Source organism: Ursus americanus, chromosome 17, assembly GCF_024610735.1.
Source record: "Ursus americanus isolate L20-20 chromosome 17, mUrsAme1.1.p, whole genome shotgun sequence".
Classification (NCBI taxonomy): domain Eukaryota; kingdom Metazoa; phylum Chordata; class Mammalia; order Carnivora; family Ursidae; genus Ursus; species Ursus americanus.
The window spans coordinates 24,521,500-24,542,165 of NC_142143.1; the positions used below are offsets into that span (position 1 = coordinate 24,521,500).

At 36.6% G+C, this 20,666-nt stretch overlaps 2 protein-coding genes across 3 annotated transcripts in view; one reads left to right on the top strand and one right to left on the bottom strand.

Moving 5' to 3' along the window:
* Window positions 1-19,849, bottom strand: part of METAP2 (methionyl aminopeptidase 2) — a 30,766-nt gene extending 10,917 nt beyond the window's left edge. Inside the window, exons 1-4 of one of the 2 annotated variants that reach the window (XM_045779723.2) lie at window positions 19,607-19,849; window positions 17,706-17,810; window positions 10,464-10,529; window positions 6,720-6,822 (exon numbers count right to left, since the gene is read on the bottom strand). In XM_045779723.2, the coding sequence (XP_045635679.1) occupies window positions 6,720-6,822; window positions 10,464-10,529; window positions 17,706-17,810; window positions 19,607-19,757 (425 nt within the window). In that variant the 5' untranslated portion in view covers window positions 19,758-19,849. Of the gene's footprint in view, window positions 1-6,719; window positions 6,823-10,463; window positions 10,530-17,705; window positions 17,814-19,606 lie in introns of both variants that reach the window. The other variant, XM_045779722.2, reaches the window with a different exon arrangement.
* Window positions 19,832-20,666, top strand: part of LOC123780684 (uncharacterized protein C3orf20 homolog) — a 172,214-nt gene continuing 171,379 nt past the window's right edge. Inside the window, exons 1-2 of the mRNA XM_087868852.1 lie at window positions 19,832-19,920; window positions 20,236-20,506. The gene's annotated coding sequence lies outside the window, so the exon portion shown is untranslated. The remainder of the gene's footprint in view (window positions 19,921-20,235; window positions 20,507-20,666) is intronic.

A 20,666-nucleotide genomic window follows, 5' to 3' on the forward strand; every position in this document is an offset into this window, starting at 1 on the left:
CACCTCTTTCATATATGAGTCTTTTCAGTATTTCATTTTTACTAGATTAAAAGAAGAAAATATAAGTAAAACCAAAAGGATACAAAGGAATCCAATTATTAATTTCAAACAGTCATAAACATTTCTGAACTCATTGCATAGATAACTTAAAAGCTAGTTATATTTGTATTTTTATTTTATTTATTTATTTTTTAAAACATTTTATTTATTTGACAGAGAGAGACAGCCAGCGAGAGAGGGAACACAAGCAGGGGGAGTGGGAGAGGAAGCAGCAGGCTCCCAGCAGAAGAGGGAGCCTGATGCGGGGCTAATCCCAGGACTCTGGGATCATGCCCTGAGCCGAAGGCAGATGCCTAACGATGAGCCACCCAGGCGCCCCAAATTTGTTTTGTTTTTTTTTTAAAGATTTTATTTATTTATTTGACAGAGATAGAGACAGCCAGCGAGAGAGGGAACACAAGCAGGGGGAGTGGGAGAGGAAGAAACAGGCTCATAGTGGAGGAGCCTTATATGGGGCTCGATCCCATAATGCCGGGATCACGCCCTGAGCCGAAGGCAGACACTTAACCGCTGTACCACCCAGGCGCCCCCACCCATATTTGTATTTTTAAAGCACTATATGCCACATTTATTAAAAAACCATTGAAAAATGTATGTCTTTAAAAAAATAAAAATAAAAAAATAAAAATGCATATCTTTAACCCAGAAATAATTAAGAATGCACGCAGACATGACACCAATTCCTTCCTCTGAAAACTGGTACTTAAAAGGGAAAAATAAAGCATGTTTTTAAACTCTGCCTGCCTATAAGAAACTATAGTTAATTGATGAAGTTAATTGATACCCAGCTGATGAAGGAAAATTCTTCTTATAGGTCAGCTAGTAAATGTAGAAGGAACAAGAGAATTAGAAATTTACCATTTTGCAGTCCCCAATGAAATAACTGATAAAGCATGGGTAGATATTAAAATAATTAAGTAAAAAGTTGTTGAAGGAAAGGATATTCCAATGGTACTAAACTACCCCCACAGATTACTTGGAAACTGTGAAAAGAAAAAAGTACTTTTAAAAAAGAAACAGTGGGTTGTTACCACATTAAACAAGTGAACAAATACAGTAAAACTAGTAACAGAAAAACCTGACTTTACATCTGATGCAACAGACTATGATACAATATGAAGAACATAATATCACTTATGATATGTTCCTGCCAAAGTGCTTAATCTAAATCTAATCTAACCCTTTACAACTATTTCCAATTTACAGAAAATAAAGGAATAGAGATAAAAGTTTAATGATACCACAAGGAAATAATAAGAGAAATCCCAGAATATGAGACTTTCTAAACTACCTGGTCTCCAAAGAGTCAGTGCAATAGAGAAGAAGGTGGGGATTCTAACTATAAGCACTCTATGAACCTTGACTAGATCGTGGTTTAGAGGGCAAAAATAGCTAAAGAGATGTTTCAGGGATAATAAGGAAAAAAATCCTAAACATGAACGAGGTATTTACATGATACTGGAAAATTACTGTTAAGTTATATAAATGTGATAATTCAGAGAACATCTAATTCTTGGGAGATGCCTGAAGTTTGTTTGTTTTCTTAAGTAGGCTCCATGCCAAGCATGGAGCCAACTCAGGGCTCAAACTCACGACTCTGAGATCCATTCCCAACAGATTCAGCTCTCAGAGGGGAGTCTGCTTCTTTCCTTCTCCTTCTCCCTATGTCCCCACCCACTCCCTCTGAAATGATTAAATAAATAAATCCTAAAAACAAACAAACAAACAACAACAAAACAAAACCTGAGCTGGGATCAAGAATCGGACACCTAACAACTGAGCTACCCAGGTGCCCCAGATGCTTGAAGATTTTAGAAGTGAGGGCTCAAAAGAGACTTGGGGCACTCGGCTGGCTCAGTTGGTAGAACATGCAACTGTTGATCTTGGGGTCATGAGTTCAAGCCCCATGTTGGGCTTGGAGATTTAACTTAAAAAAAAAAAAAAAAAGACATTTTTAAATGGTCTAGCAAAAAAAATAAAAATAAAAAACACATACATAGAGACATATAAAAATACTGATTTCTTCACTAACATGAAAACAAATTTAAAAATGGGTTATAAAGCTGTTTGTAGTACAGTTCTATCTTGAAAAACATTCCCAGGTATTTATAATACACACCTTTATACAGAGGCTATAGAGGAAGAAACAGCATGTCAATCAATAGTGGTTTTAAAATTCACAGGCAGAATTTAGATTTTTATTTTTTTCTTTTTGCTTATCTGTATTTCCTACTTCTTTATTAATGGATATGTATTGTTTATAGAACAACTGTCCCAAACAACTGCCTACTAAAGTTAGAAATAGGTATCAAGAATTTCAAAATAATTCTTCATTCTACTTCTAGAGATCCAGAATAAGAGAAAAATCAGATCTGATTAATAAACTAAGCTATTCACCAAGGAATTTTTTCTAATGGTAAAAACCTGAAAATTCAAAACTAGGGAAATATTCAAAAATAGGGAAATCACTAATAAAATCATGCTAAGTACAAAAGAGAATAACATTATAATCATTCAAAATTGGTTTAAAAAATTTTAATGATACAGGAAATGCACACAGAATGTCAATTTTTTTAAAAAGGAAAATTACTAATTACAAGAGGAAAAGATAGTAATGACACACTAGAGAAACTGGACACTACCTTATCCTAGTGATAAAATCACGTGCCTTCAGATGTAACAACATTGAATTATCTACTTGTCTAGTATTCCATCCAAAAATACACAAACTACTGGGGCACCTGGTGGCTCAGTCCGTTAAGCTTCTGACTGGCTCAGGTCGTGATCTAGGCAGGCTGGCCCTGTGCTGAGTGGGGAGTCTGCTTCTTCCTTTCACTCTCTGTTTGCCCCTGCTCAAGCTTTCTCTCAAATAAATAAAATCTTTCAAAAAAATACACAAACTACTCTCAAATAATTCAGAAAAAGTAATATGTATACAGATTCACCAATATATTATTTTCTACATTTACCTTCTTTCTATCTTGCAAGGAGAAAATGTTATCTTACTGGTATATTATACAGTATATGTATAATGGTCATATTCCATTGGGGGAAAGAACGATAGACGAGGCTAATGTTAAAGACGACCTGAATGAAAGGTATGCAGGAGTTCTTTGTACTATGCTCTTAATATGGAATTATTTCAAAATAAAAAGTTAAATAAAATATTGTACTCAACCTGGGTGGTAGTTACACAGGTGAGTTCTTTGTGATAATTCATGCAATTTTTAGTAAGTTTATTAAAAAAAAAAATGATGGGGAAAAAAGAGAGATAGAGGCAAACCAAGAAACAGACTCTTAACTGTAGAGAACAAACTGATGGTTACCAGAGGGGAGGAGGTGTGGGGGATGGGTGAAACAGGTGATGGGGATTAAGGAGTGCACTTGCACTATGTTGTACACCTGAAACTGTAAAACTGGAATTAAATGAAAACTTAAAGAAAAAAATGAAGGCAGATACAAAACTGTATTTAATACTTTACCAAGTCTGTAAGAATACTGATTCTGATCTATTTGCAAATAATCAAAACTGATTATATGAATGTCAAAAAAATACCAAACTTCACTAAAGCTCAAACATAATCACAATATTTTTTTTATTTTTCCACAGATACAACACTGCTTTCAATATTTAAGTATTACTCCAAAAAATATTATAAGATAAAATTAATATCTTCCTCTATTGTTTCAAAAACAAGAGTTATTCTACCTCCATAATGTTTAATTTGCAATAGAAAATGATAGTAAGGAGTGAAAGGTAGTTTTTAAGTTTTATAAAATCTCAATTTTTCTTCTATTAAACATTACTTCAAGTTTTCTACCACATTCACATGGTTAAAAAAATATTAACAAGTGCGCCTGGGTGGCGTAGTCGTTAAGCGTCTGCCTTCGGCTCAGGGCGTGATCCCAGCGTTCTGGGATCAAGCCCCACATCAGGCTTCTCCACTGGGAGCCTGCTTCTTCCTCTCCCACTCCCCCTGCTTGTGTTCCCTCTCTCACTGGCTGTCTCTCTCTGTCAAATAAATAAATAAAATCTTAAAAAAAAATTAACAATCTATAAATAAGTATAGAAAACCAATGGCTTTCTTCCACTTTAGCAACAAACATATAGAAATGGAAACAGGTATAAAAACATCTTGTTCACATCAGTAACAAAACCATAAAACACAAGAATAAATTTAACAAAAAAGCAACAGGATCTACCTGAAGATAAAACAGAATAAATGGGAAAACATACTACGACAATGGGCAAGACAATGTGATACAACTGTCAATTTTCTGAAACAAATACATAAATGCAATTCTGATCAGCTTTCTAAAGAGAGCATTTTTCTGTGGGTATGTGTGTTAAGACTATATGACTGAGAATAGCTAAATATAAAAAAGAACTGTGTTTGGTGTGTATGGCAGAGAAAGACTTGCCTTATCAAATTATCAATATATATTATAAAGTTGCTGATAATCAGATCCAAACAGTACTAGCATAGGAATACAAAAATAGATCAGGAGAATAATAGAAATTTATTGATTATGAAAATATAGTTCCATTATATGAGAATACAGTATATGGCAAAGGTGGTCATTCAATTCAGTAACATTAATTATTTAATAAATAATTCTAGCACAACTGGCTATCCATTTGAAAAGAAAATAAAATTAGCACCCCCAACCCTACACAAAAAAATTCCAGACTAACTAAAGATGTAATAAAATACAGAGTAAGAGTTTGAAAAAAAATCTGAGACACTGCTAGGAACCCATAAATATAAAATGTAAACATATACTGCATACAAAATTTAAAAACTTTTAGAAGAGCAAAAGAACAAAGTCAATAATCAAAAAATGCTCAAAATCATTAGCAGTCTGGGAATCATAAACTGAAGTATTAATATATTCTTTGATTCAGCAATTCCACTCCTGGAAAATTATCCTGTAATAAAACTGCCATAACATAAGGAGATAATACACAAACACACACACACACACACACATATACATACATATATATGTATATTCTTAGAAATGTTTATTACAGAATGGTTTGTAATATGGCAAAAAACAGAGACAAAATGAAGGCTCATCAATTAGAAAATGGTGGAATAAAGTGTAGCATATTCACACTATGGAATATTATGAAGCCATTCAAAAGAATAACTGCTATTCTGACTAACTTGGAGGGCCTTCCAAGAGATAGTCCTGAAGGAGAAAAGGTGAGGAAAGTGTACCTATGATTCCATCTTGGAAAACAAGACCAAAAGGGTCCCTTCACATAAACAGACACAGACACACATATGTATGAGTATATAAAAATATGAAAGGCTACCTGCTAGGTGGTTACATAGGTCTGGAAGGAAGAGAAGGAAGAGGGAACAAGCAAAAAAATAATAAATAATATAATAATAATAAAAAGATTGTATTTAAAGATAAATTTGATTATTTTATATGTGCTCTGAAAATTTAAGTTAATTAATGTGAAATTACATGTCTGTGACATTTCAAAAATAGAAGCTTTAAGACAGGGATAGTGATTGATGAACTCAAATTCAAAGAAAAGATGCTCATGACATAAAATTTCAGAACTTTGTACTTATTCCCTAAAAGTACTGGGAATGAAGGAAGGGGATTAAAATACAACATCATGTTCTTTACAAAAGTTTAAAGAAAAACAATGATGTCTTTACAAGTCACTGAAATGAGGCTACAGTAGAAGCTTTCTTAACCAACTATTGCAACCACTGGATTAACTGATGCTCTTGATTCCCTCTGTAAAATATACTAACCAATGCCCATTTTATGCTGAATATCAGGGGCTGACGGTCTGTTACTCTCATTAGTGCTTTACACATATTATTCCTCACAACCCTATGAAGTGCTCATTTTATAGATGAAGAAATGAGAGCAAAGACATGATAAATTACTTGCCCAGGTCACAAAGCTAATTAAGTGTTAGAGCTGGGATTCAAGTGAATTCCAGCTTCCTTTCTGCCATGATGAGTGTCTGCTGACGAGCTGAAATGTATCCTTTCAGAACACTTCCAACAATCAGGTGATTTGTCTGTAAACCAGTGTAGATCATCTGCACTTGTTTCTATAATCATATAATTTAGTTATATTGTACATAAAAAGAATTCTTCCAATGAAACTAAATTGACTACTCAGAAGTCTCAATAAAGGCAAGTCATCAAAAAATACTTCTGTCAAATTAAGTGTAGCTAAGAACTGCAAATGGTTTCAGGAAAAAAATGTAAACATCCAGGTATCAGCCCTCAGATTAGTTAGCTTTTATTCTTCACGGAAGCTCAAAATGGATTACATTTATAGACAATGCATTATGGATACACCTTATGGGAAGAAAAAAGTGGAGTACAATACAAATCCATGTCCAAATATTGAGACTGATGAAAAACAAATGTTTAAGTTAACTTCTATCAATAAAGATATTTATGTTTTGTGATCCCCACTTTAACATACTTTTTGATTAACTGCACTATTACTGGTCCCAATCATTTTGGATAAGAGGGCTTCTACTATATTTTCTATAACAAATTCACAAGCTTTTATTAAGGTAATGGAGCAAAGTTCTGAAAAAAATCAAATCTGCTTTATTGCTAAGCTACAACTTTCAAAAGTCAAACTGGAAGTTATTTTATGATTCTTACCCATCTTGTGTGGGTGGGTACTCGCATTCTTGTCCTTTGGGAAATACACCGTTAGGATACAGGTCACATATTGGAACTGAGGGAGGGTCTGTTTGAACTTTTGCTGTGAGATACAAATAAAGCATTAACGTCTGAAGTTTAAAATTAAGCAATTATCATTACAGTTTTTCTCAGTTCCTAATGGTTGTTGTATGTCCTAATTTTAAGGAACCTCCTTGCTATGACAGCCTTATAGTTAGAAAATATTTCACCATGCTGGCCACCTCCTCTCTCTTGGGAATAGAAATATTAATCTCCTTAGAATTCCATTATATATGTAAACAGTATATGCCTTGGCAGAAAGCACATTTCTAATATTTTTGTCTTCATTTACTATACTGGAAATGGAACAGCATACAGAGGCTGATTTTCACAAGCAAAAATCAAAGAAGCAACAAGAAAGTATGAATGAATCCCCATAGCGATGAGGTAAAAATATAAAGCTATTACGTATTAATAAAATAAGTAAAAAACTTATTTCAAGGGTATAATAGGCATAAAAGTTAAGAGTATACATACCCAATGCTAAAAGAATTCAGGTAGCCATATACAAAGTTCCAGATACTTAAAAAAAAAAAAGTTATAGTCCTTAGCATACATCTTAAGGACATTATTTCCCAAACTATATTCTAAAAGACACCAGTGTTCCAAGATGATTTTTAAAAGTATCTGGAAATTTGTCTTCTAAAAATTTTTTTAAATACATAAGAACTAGTTATAGAGTTCTTATTATATGAAGAACTGCCTTTTAGTAATGAATGCTGTTTCCAAAAAATGCCAGGAAGTGGTGTATTAATTTATGCAGTGATAGAGGACATTCGATGCATATCTGCAGCATTTCAACTAGTGAGGTGAAATATGTGGTTTCCTTTTGATTACAACTGGTTTTATGGATTTTGTGTGTCTTAAATTTTAACACCTATGTGCTCTCTTTGTTCTGCAATGGAGAAAGAAAAGAACCATATAAATAAAAGTATAACCATTTATTGAGCCGAATCATTTATCTATGGAACCATGTTTTGGTTCCTTCTTTTAATTCAAACACTCAGTATCTCATGAGCACCAAATGTTTTTCTGTCTTTACATAATGTTTAAAAGTGTTCTATGGGCAAATAAACTTGGGAAACACTGTTCTCTCCCTAAGAGGGAATATTAAGAATTCAAAATCAAAAAAGATCTTAGAGGTCATCTAATTTTGCTTTACACTTAAATCTAGGAATCCCACAATGCCCCTGACAGATAGCAGTGAGCTCCTAACAATGCAGTCGCTTAAGTGAAAATCCATTCATTTTGAAAGTATTGTAACTATGAGAAAGCCCCTCCTATACTAACCTCTCTCCTGTTACTTTCATCTGTTACTTCTAGCTTTATTCTTCACAGTTGAAAAAATTTTACTTTTCATTTCTACCGATTCCTTCCTGTCTATGATGAGAAACCACTTTTTAAGGGATATGGTTCTTAACACTTTCATCCCTACTTGCCCACCTTGAACTTGTCAATGTTCCTTACAAGCTGGTATTAGAATTAATTTATATTAATAGTCCAAATAAGGTATAATTAGTATAAGACTACACTACTGATTCTAAAAATCCTAACAGCTATTAAATAGTTAAGACTCCCTGTTTTTTGGCTCACATTATACTAGCACTCAAAATCCTTAGATCCGCTCACCCTGTACTAACTTCATAAATGTCTAGTAAATTTCAGCTTGTTAATACAAGCCTATTTCTCAGTTTTCCTGATCTTTTGAAATCTTGAGTTTTATCAAGCGAAGTATTATCGCATAGCCCTCAGCTTTATCTCATCTACAATTCTGATAAAGATGCCTTTTATACTGTCCATAAATTAAGACAAAATAAAAGACTCAAAAAGATCATCAGAGAAAAAAACTTGTACTCAAAATATGAAGAAGTGAAATCTAGCCTTAACCACTTATTAACTGTGACTTGGACAAATGACTAGATGTTCCAAGCCTCAGTTTCCTCATCTACAAAATGAAGAACCAGATGAAATCTTGAATAACCTTTGAAAATTATAATGTACTATGTCCAAGTTATTATCTACAACTATGCATAATTATAACAATCTGTACGCAGTTATTAACTATCATTTATAATTCTCTCACTTTATAGATGAGGAAAATGAGGGCAGTGAACAGTCCATAATTACATTATTTGGTTTATTCCAGAAGTGATTTATGATAGCCTACAAGGATATCTAAAATACACAAATAAGAGACAGTAAATTAGAGAACAAAAATCAAAACATGGAAAGAACATAAAATAGAACCTGAAATACTGTCAATACAAAACCACAGATTTGGCTCTAAGCCCTCTAGTAGCCAATACTAAAAAAAAAAAAAAAAAAAAAAAAAGGCTAGGTTATTTGCATGGGTCATGTTTATGAGATAAGCACATTAAGTACCCAGGAAAAACACAATTATTCTTGATACCAAGACCAGACAAAAGACTGTCTCTTGAGAGTACTCATAAAGAAATATAATGAACAGTAAGTTCAACAACATCCTCAGAGGAAGCATGATAAGAGGTGATGGCATCATACTAAAACATCTGTCAGTGAAGAATTTTACCAAGGCCAAATATAAAGTAGCCCCTTAACATTCCTCCCTGCTTATCTACCTTCATCAGGGAGTAATTTAAGAGTATTGGGAGAAATAGTTCTCTCTCAAGCCATTCTCAGGTAATACCATGTCTCACGAGCACACTTTTAACAATTTTTCAATGGAAGGAACATGCCATCACAACCCCTGGAAGATTCCTAGAACACAGGTAACCTGTGCACATTAAATACAGACTATGCTAGGGACTGAACTGACATCCTATGACTAGAAGGATCTAAAAGTAGATGCCTGAATAGAAAGAAGGCTATCCCATCCTTAACTGGAGACACTTCAAGAAAATTGCTGGTAGAGCCAAAGCTTTCTTAAGAAATATTTAAGTATTTCTCTTAACATAGAGATAAAAATAAGTCAAACCCCCAATATTCCGATTCATAAAATTTTAGCCTGAAAGAATTAAAGGAACGTATAACCAGATACTCAGTGGTCCCTAATAGCCCAAAGGGCACCCAAGATTGGAACTTGCTCTGATTCTCAACCCAACCTTCCCCAATAGTATACAATCTCCCTCTGGTCTCCCTAATAGAATTTCAGGTCCCTGAAGAGGTCTGGTTTGCCATTTATAGAAACAAAACACAGCAGGATCATATTTTAAGTAAATACAAAACAGTATAATGTTACTAATAAAATTTAACCATATGCACAAATTTTAAATAATGGTACTTCTCATTTAATATTTATCAAGACTCTCATAATTTCAAAGCTGGCAGGTGATCTGCAAACTATGTTTATCCTATTACACACAGTGGTACCCCTTTACTCACGCCTGACAGAATTGTTATTTATATTATTCAAGTTTTAAATTATAAATTCATTCCTAAATTGTAGTAAAATGCAACCAACTTATTATTAACATCCCTTAGCTCAATAATAGGTAAAGAAAATACAAAATACCAACAGATTGTTAAATGAAAAAAGTTGTGAGTTTCACTAAATTCTACCTCTAGTAAGCCTAAATTTATTCCCTTGATACAATGGGATCTTAAGCAACTTCAAACCTACTCTTCAAACCTGCTGGTTAATAAACACTTTTTATTTGTCAGGTAAGATCAACTTAAAACACTAACGTCCTCTCTTCTTCTTCTTCTTTTTCTTCTTCTTTCCAGTTGCTCCATCTCCATCCCCATCACCATCTAGGAAAAGACCATTTCAAGCACATATTTATTTAATCCTCATAAGCAGAGTAACAAAGCAAACACAGACAAGCACACACACACAAAGAGTCTTAAATAGGATATACTAAAACTGACCCAATATTCTTAGAAAAGAATTTTGAATATGGCTAATGTATCAGAATTTGATTTGTGTAATCAAAAGTACTAAGGAAACTTTACTTTGACTTACTCTAATAAAAAAATTGTTGAATAAGATATTCTTTAGAATAAAAGTATTAACACTCTTTTTCAAAAGCTAGGAAAAAGAACTAGTATTAGTTTAATACCAATAATAACGACTGTGTGACTTTACCTAAAATAATACTAGTTTCCTTACATATGCTTTATGGTTTAACACTTTTATTTCACGACCTCAGTGATCCTCAAAGCAACTTTATGAGGTAAAACAAGGAATGTTCAAGGGACATGCCCAAGAAAATCCCAACTAGTAAATGGAAGAACCAGACCAAGAATATGTCATCTGATTACTAATCCAGGGAGGAGTATTTGGGGTGTTGTATTTTAAAATATCCTTTCCTGCATAGTTATTATTAGAGAAAAAGAGTTCTCCTCCTGGATCAAATTATATGCAAAAATCAGAGGGCAGGTATACTTTTCCTAGGTTCACAGTTCTCAGATTCGCAAAAGAACCTGATGGCCAAAGGGCGCCTGGGTGGCTCAGTTGTTAAGCGTCTGCCTTCGGCTCAGGGCGTGATCCCGGCGTTATGGGATGGAGCCCCACATTAGGCTCCTCCGCTGGGAGCCTGCTTCTTCCTCTCCCACTCCCCCTGCTTGTGTTCCCTCTCTTGCTGGCTGTCTCTCTGTCAAATAAATAAGTAAAATCTTAAAAAAAAAAAAAGAACATGATGGCCAAAAATGGGGATATAGAACAATTTCAAAAGGTAGTTTGCAAGGGGCACCTGGGTGACTTAGTCGGTTAAGTGTCCAACTCTTGATCTCAGCTGAGGTCTTGATCTCAGAGTCATGAGTTCAAACCAAAGTTGGCAAAACAGTACCCAAAATAACCAGTATGTGTATGTCAGGTTTCTTTGTTTTTTTAAGATTCTATTTGTTTATTTGAGCGAGAGACAGAGCACCAGTGGGGGGAGAGGCAGAGGGTGAAGGACAAGAAGACTCCCTGCTGAGCGTGGAGCCAGATGCGGGAATCGATCCCAGGACTCCGAGACCATGACCTGAGCTGAGGTCAGATGCTTAACTGACTGAGCCAGCCAGGCGCCCCTGCCTGTCAGTTTTTGTAACAATCTTTTATGAAGTCCATGCCAGACTCCTGAACTTGGAGAAAAGATAAAGAACGCTATTACGGCCAAGATTAAATAGTGACTTAAAACATTTTAAATAAAGGTATCAAAAATAGACTGAAGTGTCTGAATTTTTAAAAACACTGCTCAATAAATTTCAACAATCATGAAATACATCAACCTACCCACAAATCACACTGCTATGAAACAGGGATGAATATGAAGCTGTGGCAGACAATCAGAAGTTGACAGTTTAAGAGTATGTTTACCATATTGTCTTCTTTAAAATGTTTCACATAGTGGCAGTAACTCATGGCTAGCATCAGTAATTTTAGATTATGAAATTCATACCCATAAAACAATGTCAAATGACTGCTTACATATTCTGCTCAAAGAACTCCTCCCTTTTTACTCCCAGATTGATAAGAAGGAGCCATAAATGACATTTTCTCACCCCTATATTCTAATTATCACACAAAACTGCAACTCTTTTTTTCTTTTTGCAAAATGATTAGGGGCTTACAATAACCCCTATTTGTCTGTGAGCTCCTTAAAGATTACATACCATTTCCTAAATTAAGACACAGGGCTAAGCATGTGATAAATATTCACTCTATTCAACAAATGAATGTTCTTTTAGTTTATTTTATCCTGCTTTTTTTCACCTAAATGAGAAACAGGAAATAGCAGTTTAGCAAAGAGGGAAGTAACATGATATAGGGCTTTAATGGACTGAGTGATAGGAAACTGCCAATATTTGACAAATTTCTTTATTATTATTATTAATTTATTTTTTGAGAGAGTTCTTAAGGGCCAAGTAATAGGGACAGAATAGCAAACAAGATAGTCTTTACCCTGGAAGAATATTCAATGCCTAGCATACTGCTACATACACTAGACTCAACCTAAAACAAATGTTTCAAGATGTATAACCAGTTTTAGGGGCACCTGGGTGCTCAGTCGGTTAAGCGTCTGCCTTCAGCTCAGGTCATGATCTCAGGGTCCTGGGAATGAGCCCCACATCAGGCTCCCTGCTCAGCGGGGAGTCTGCTTCTCCCACTCCCTCTGCCCACCCCCCCCCACCGCCTTGTGCAGATGAGCGCAACTGCTCTCTCTCTCAAATAAACAAAATCTTTAAAAAAAAATGTATAACGAGGTTGGTTTTTTTTTTTTTTAAGATTTTATTTATCTATTTGAGAGAGAGAGAGAGAGAGAGAGGGAAAACACAAGTGCGTGTGCGGCAGGCAGAGGGAGAAGCAGGTTCTCCACTGAGCAGGGAGCCCAAAGAGGGGCTCAATCCCAGGACCCTAGGATTTTGACCTGAGCTGAGGCAGTCGCTTAACGGACTGAGCCACCCAGGCGCCCCCACCAGTTTTAAATGCACACTAAAAATCCTACCAACTGTATGACCGTGGGCAAATTGTTTAGCCTCTCTCTACCATGGTCTCCTCTTTAAAATGAGATAAGATGAAGTTCTTCCTTTGATATTCAATCATCCTTCTGAGGCTAGTTACTTTATCCAATGTTCAAGGTCTGTATTCAGTATAGGACAATAGCCTGTTTATTGAACTCCTGTGCCAGGATAATAGTAGAGCCTGGATCCAAATACTGAACTATATATGCTTATACTCCCATACATTATACCATGCCACAATTTATGTTTTTATAAGCCTTTCTTTCACAGCATCCCAGGATATTCTTAACAGGCAGAGGCTGTTCATATTTATTTTTGGATGCCCAAGTCAATGAATATTTGTTGAATGAAAACTGGACATCTATATACAAGAAGAAAACAGGAATCTCAATTCTAGCACTATATACAAAAATTAACTCTAAATGGATATATAAAACTTCTTGAAGAGAATATAAGAAAAAAATCTTCATGACCCTACAGACAGCAACTTTTTGCGTAACACACAAAAAACATGACCCATGAAGAAATAAAATAAATGGAGCTTTATCAAAATTAAAATCTTTTCCGCTGCAAACAATACCAGCATGAAAGAAAATACTGATAAAACATATATCAGATAAAGAACATGTATCAAGAATAAAGAACCACTACAACTCGATACAATAACCCAACTGAAAAATGGACAAAAGATATGAACATTTCACCAAAGAAATATGAAAGGCAAAAACATGAAAAGATGTTCAACATCATCAGTCATTAGGGAAATACAAATTAAAACCACAATGACATACCACTGCATACCTGTTAGAAAAGCTAATTTAAAAATTAACAATACCAATGCTTAAGAGATACAAAGGACCTGGAACTCTCAACCAGTGCTGATGGGAAAGCAAAATGATACAGCTACTCTGAAAAACAGTTTGATAGTTTCTTACAAGATTAAACATACCCTTCCCATATGACCAGAAATCTTCCTCCTAGGTATTCACCCAGGAGAAATGAAAACCTACGTCCACACAAAGACTTGTATGCAAATGTCTTTATTCATAACACAAAAACTAGAAACAACCCGAATATCCATCAACTAGTAAGTGGATAAACAAATTTGGAATACTACTCAGCAATAAAATGTAATGAATTACTGATACACATGCAACTGGATGACTCTCAAAAGTATCACGCTAAGGGAAACAAGCCAAAAAAAGCTGCACACTATAATAATCCCATTTATAACTTTGTACCATTTATATGGTATTGTAGAAAAAACTACATAACAAAGTGTATCAATGGTTGTGAGGGATCGGGGTGTGGAGCAAGAGAATGGACTACAAAAGGGTAAAAGGAGCTTTTTTGTGGAGATGTAAATGCGAAACGACAATGGTCTGTATCTTGGTTGTGGTTACACAAATGCATACATTTGTCAAAACTCACCGAACTATATACTTACAAGGGTGAATACATAGAAAGTACAATATCATGAGTAAACCTAATATAAACTATGGACTTTAAATAATAATGATGTGTCAAAGTAGGTTCATCCATTGTCACAAATGTACCACTCCAGTGGGGGATGTTGATAATGGAGAGGGCATGCATGTGTAGTGGTAGGGAGTAAATGGGAAATCTCTGTACCTTCTGCTTAATTCTGCTGTAAACCTAAGTAAAACTGTTTCAAAACATAAAGTTTATTTTTTGAAAATAGTGAAAATAGTCCTGGGCAATTTATACCTTAATAAATTTGATTTAAAACTTTATTGAATTACTTCTAGCACATTGCCAAATGCCCACAGGATTAACTTTTCATACCAATACTGCAGTCTCAAATTAAACACATCTAAAATTAACTCAATACCTTCTTCTTTGCCTACACCCCCCTCCACCCAATCTCTTAACCCACTCTCCCTCTCTACTTCACCATTTCAGTGAGCAGCAGCAATATTTTGCCACCCAAGTTCAAACCTCTAGAGTCTACTAATGCCTCTCCTTCCTTCTCCCAATTTAAAGTCTTTTAAGTCCTTTGAATTCTGCTTCCACAACCACTATCCCATTGGACCCTTCCCTTCCATTCTCATTTATGCCCACCCATTTAAAGATATTTATTTATTTGAAAGAGAGTGAGCAAGCAAGCGAGCAGGCATGAGCAATATTGGGGAGGGGGAAGCAAAGCCTAACATGGGGCTCAATCTCAGGACTCTGGGATCATGACCTGAGCTGAAATCGAGTTGGAAGCTCAACCAACTGAGCCACCCAGGTGCCCCCCCACCAATTTAAATCATCATTACCACATGCCTGGGCTGTTAAGTGCTCTCCAAAATGATCTCCAAGACTTTCCTGGATGTTTCCTCTTTTCTAACAACCCTGAATATATATGAGGACTAAATTATTTTTTGTAATACTCTTCTTTTTTAAAAAACATTTTATTTTTTAAGTAAACTCTATGCCCAATGTGGGGCTTGAACTCCTGACCCCAAGCCAAGAGTCACATGCTCTACCAACTGAGCCAGCCAGGCACCCCTATAATTTTTTTTAATTTTTTATTTATTATTTATTTTTATTTTTTATTTATTTATTTTGTTATATTAGTCACCCTATAACTTTCTTTTACAAATGCTCCAAGGCTCCTTCAACAAATCATCTCATATGGCCAATCTCCACTATTTACAATACTTTCAGCATCGTCCTGCCCCAAAATGGTCTCTTCTGTTTGGTTTTATTCAAGTCCCATTCCTTCCAAATAGCGTTCCTTCAGCACTCAGCCCACAATTCCACCTCCAAATTTCAATAAACTTTATTGCAAAAATACATACATACATACATACATACATAAATAAATAAATAAAAATAAACTTTATTGCAGGTACTGGTATATCTTTCCCCTTTGTCTTGTCCCTCCACCCCACCACCAGTTTTCCTTTAGAACAGATTCTGAAATACTAACTTTCCATCTTCTCAAAGAACTCTCATAACAGATTAGTAGTACTGATTGGTACAGATTTTTGAAGCAAATTAGGAAAATAACTCAACTGGAGAAAATTAACAGTCCTAAAATCATCTTGAAAACATTGATGATTTCCAATCTGACAAAATTTTCTCCTTCAATGTCAAGAAATTCACACAACTTTGTAGAGGAGCAATAGAACAAGGAACGCTCAAGATTAACATTGTAATACTCTACAGAGTAGGTCTACAGCAATCTATTATATAACCTTTAATTTCTTGCTAAGAGCCCCTTTCTTGCTAAGGGCTCAAAATATGTTCATAATTTGAAGCACAAACCAAGGTAAAATGGACAAGAGGCTTGCTTAAGGAAAAACTAACTGTTCTCTTTTGAACCTTGGCACTTTTTCCACCAAATTTTGACTCTAAGCTCCTTGAAGGCAGAGAGCTTATGTTTCTAAAAGAAAAACAACTACTCTGCATTATCCTAACATGACAATTAAAGTATAGCAGGTAGTTTTTGCTAAGGATTGGAGGACACAAGCCCAAGTTGGCAGTACTTAAGGAAGAGCAGTAGGTCAAAGCAATAGATAATTGGGAATGGGAAAACACCATCTCCCCTTCTACCAAAAGAGGCTGTAGAATAATGACCAAATTATTCCCTCCACTGTATTACTGATAGCATCAATTTCTAGAATTTCAAGAATTACTATCTTTAAGAAATCTTATAGGACCAACATACTACAAGCAGCTAGGGTCAGGGAATTTATAATAAGAGTTTAGGACTCCAATACACTCCTTGAGAATAAAGAGAGGAAACTTTCATAAAATGAACAGACTTGAAATCAGGTTCTAGGTTTGAAACTTTGGCTCCACTCTACACATACTAGTTGTGTCACACTGGGCAAATGACATAATAACTATCATTTCCTGAGAAGAGCACCTACTTTGCTAGATTTTGTGAAGGTAAAATGAGAACACATGTGAAAGTATCCTAGGGACAGTGCCCTGTATGTATTAGTTGTTCAATAAATGTTAGTTAAATAAACAACCCTTCAATTTTTTTTTCTTTAAAGATTTTACTTATTTGAGAGAGAGCGAGAGTGAGAGAGCACAAGCAGCGGGTGCGGCAGAAGGAGTGGGAGAAGCAGGCTCCCTGCTGAACAGGGAGCAGATGCTGTGCAGGGCTAGATCACAGGACCCTGGGATCATGACCCTAGCTAAAGGCAGATGCTTAACCAACTGAGCCACCCAGATGCCCCAGAAGTTCTTCAATTTCATCTTAATACCCCCTATTTGGCATTTTACCAAGTATATTTTTAAAAAGTTGAGATCGGTGTAATTTGTGCAGTCATTCAACCTATCCAACTTTTTAAGAATTGCTAACAAATACCTTTTCCTTTTTATTTGTGACATTGAGGCTTTAATGTTAATTAATCAAAACATCAGAGAACCATAAACTATATGGACAAATAAGTAGATTTTGTTTAAAGAATGACATATCTTCTTGCTTTTCCAACCACAAAAATCAAATTTACCATTTACCTTCATCGTCGTCATCTCTTTCTTTCTCTTCGAATGCTTGTCTTTCCAATTGTCTTGCTACCTCATCAACTGAGGCTCCTGATTCTTTATCAGGTTCCTGTTGCCCTGCTGATCAAATATAACATAAATCAAATCTAATAAAGATAGTTTCCGACTAGAATATGTTATAAGGATACTGGAAAACATGCAAGTCCTTTCCTGACTGATAAGTATTCGGGAAACAAAAACAAAAACATTATTGTGAACATAACAGAATTTATTTAATGACAAAGAAAAATCCCCCACATCTAAGTAGCATTGTCCTCAACAAAATATCCATTACACCTTCTCTATGCTAGCAACTAAAGGATAAACAAAAATGTGAGTGGGTCCCTATCCATAAGTTGTCTCACTTTTTAAAGTATTTAACAATGAGACTACTACAACAAATACTTTATTAAACAAACAGGTACTTAAGATAGGTAATAAATGCTGAAGGTCTTACTAAGAGGAGGATTTCTATGGGACACTGGGAACTTCAGGTCTTCATGAGAAATAAGTCATCTAGCTAGGCTGGGTAAAATCAAAATAAATAGGAAAAGATAATTCCATTACTAAACAACAAAATTCTTGAACAGCTAAGCACAAGACCAGCCTCCCACTCCACCCAAGTGAATACAATCTAGCTGTAGTAGCAATAGGTGTAGAAAAGAAATACCAGTTAGCACACATTGAAGGATATTCTGGCTACTGTAGAGGACTCATATTGAGAGATACAACTGTTAAAAAAATATATTAGGGGCATCTGAATGGACAAACTGAAGAGTTCAGATTTCATCCGAAAGCCAGGAACAGCCACCAGACTATGTCCTGGGATTAAATTTTCTCTGGAAGCGTCCCAGCACCCACAACATTCCCTTTTCAACTCCCATTTAATCAAAATTTCAGAAAGATATAGATTAACCCTTCCAACCTCTCTCAACTTCACCTTCATCAATTGTGGCCTCTCCATCTGTCTCTCAATCTTTGTGCGGCTGATTTTAAAAACTGGTACAAACATTGTTTTCCTAAAAGGAAGGACCACATACAACAAAAAACAGACTTCTCAAAATAAAATATTTAAGTTCCTAACTCATAATGTAATCCAAGTGTAAACTTTCAGCTGTTTTCCTTGCCTCACCAGTGGATTTAGAGAAGTTCCATTCCAATCCATAAAATATTCTATCCGAACCGCCTGCAAATGGCATCATAATTCAGGCCTAAAAGCCCTGAAGCTTGACGATGCTATGGGTTTAGGCATAGGTTTTAGAAAATTCGTAGCACTACCACATATTCTGCAATTACTACTCAGTGACATGACCGCGTGGGCATACACACATATACGCACACCTCAAAAGTGCAGCCGGCAACAAAAATCCCTCTGTAAATCGGGAAGGTGGGAGGAGGTGCGGTCAAGGCACTGAGACTTGCCCCCTCCACCCCCATCCCTGAAAGTATGTTCCAGGTACCTCTAGCAAAGAGGCGACAGTGTGGGTCAGAACCCGATTTTTGAGGAGAGCAAACCGCGAAGGGGGTGGCAGGGCTGAGCCCTGTGCATGGCTTCGAGTCCGTTGCACGATCTGTGTGGGAGCCGAGTTCTGGCACTTCTAAGGGCTCAGGCCCAGCAACCCCAGAACTACCTCACGACAAGCTGAAGCACCCTTTTCACCCCACCCCACCCCACCAGCTCCCTAGTCCCACAGAAAGAGAAGCCGCCTCTTCCCGAGACTGGAAATCTGTAGCCTGGCTTTGATACACACTCTGTCCTGGGAATCAGTCCAGTGCAGTGTTCGAGTCCCCAGTTTCTGTCACCCCCGCCGGGCCTGGGCCGAGCCGTTCGACTATCCCTGACGGGGACTGGGAACACATAAAACTCCCTTTACCTGTGGCAGCCCCTTTACTCTTCTTCTTCTTCCGTCTTTTTTTCTTAGCTGCTTCCTCAGCGGTAGAGGAAGCTCCTTCTTCTCTGTCGTCTGGATCCAGGTCGCCATTCAGGTGGCTCCCGGAGGACGCTGCCTCCTCCACGCCCGCCATGTTGCCCGAGAAAGCGCGAGAGAGAGTGAGACAGAGCGGCGAGGGCCCGCTCCTTCTTCACCCACCTACACCAGCGACGCCGGAAGCTGCTCTCGATGGTAGGGGCGCAAGGAATGCTGGGATGTCGGAGGACTCGTCTGTGCGGGTCGCGCGCTAAGGGGAGGTAGGTTCTCCTCGGGAGGAGCGCACGGCTGTAGTTCTTGAAGCGCGGCCGCTGGTGGACCGAGCTATTTTTTGTCCCACGCGTTGGGCGTTTCCCGGGCAGATGTGCCGGCTTTGGTTCAAGTTGAATGCCTGTTCTTGCGGTGTGGCCAGGCCCAGCCCGCAAGAGAGGGGCGTCTCTGCTGGAACCGAAAAGTTTTATATCGCGGTATTATGAAGCGTACCGGAAGCGTGGAGAGGGCCCAAAAATGTATTCGCTTGTATACACTCCTTTTTTATGAATTCATAAGGACTGCGTTGTTTTTCACAATTACAGTTCACGGCGAGGCTGTCCAGGCACTTAAGGAGATGAACCTGCAAAAGAGACTGAAGAGGCAGTCAGGACGGGTTTATTACTATAGAAGGCAAGGGAGGACCGCGTCTCCAGACGGAGGGAGTGATTAACTGCAGAGCCGCTAAGAGGTCAAGGAAGAGGACTGAAAAGTGTCAGTTGTATACAGTAACATGAAAGCCATTGGTGACTTTAGCAAGAGCTACTTAGGTAAAGAGATGGAAGACGGACTCGAGAATTGAGGAACGAGAAGGAGGTGAGGAAATAATCTCCTCATCCTTCAAATTTCCGTTTAAATGCCACTACCTCCGAGACTCCTTACTAAACAATCTAAATTAGTCTCTGCTTTAACAACCTCTTGTTGAACTCTTAACCTTTTTTCATGGCAATTGTAGTAATGTAGTAGTGTAATCTGT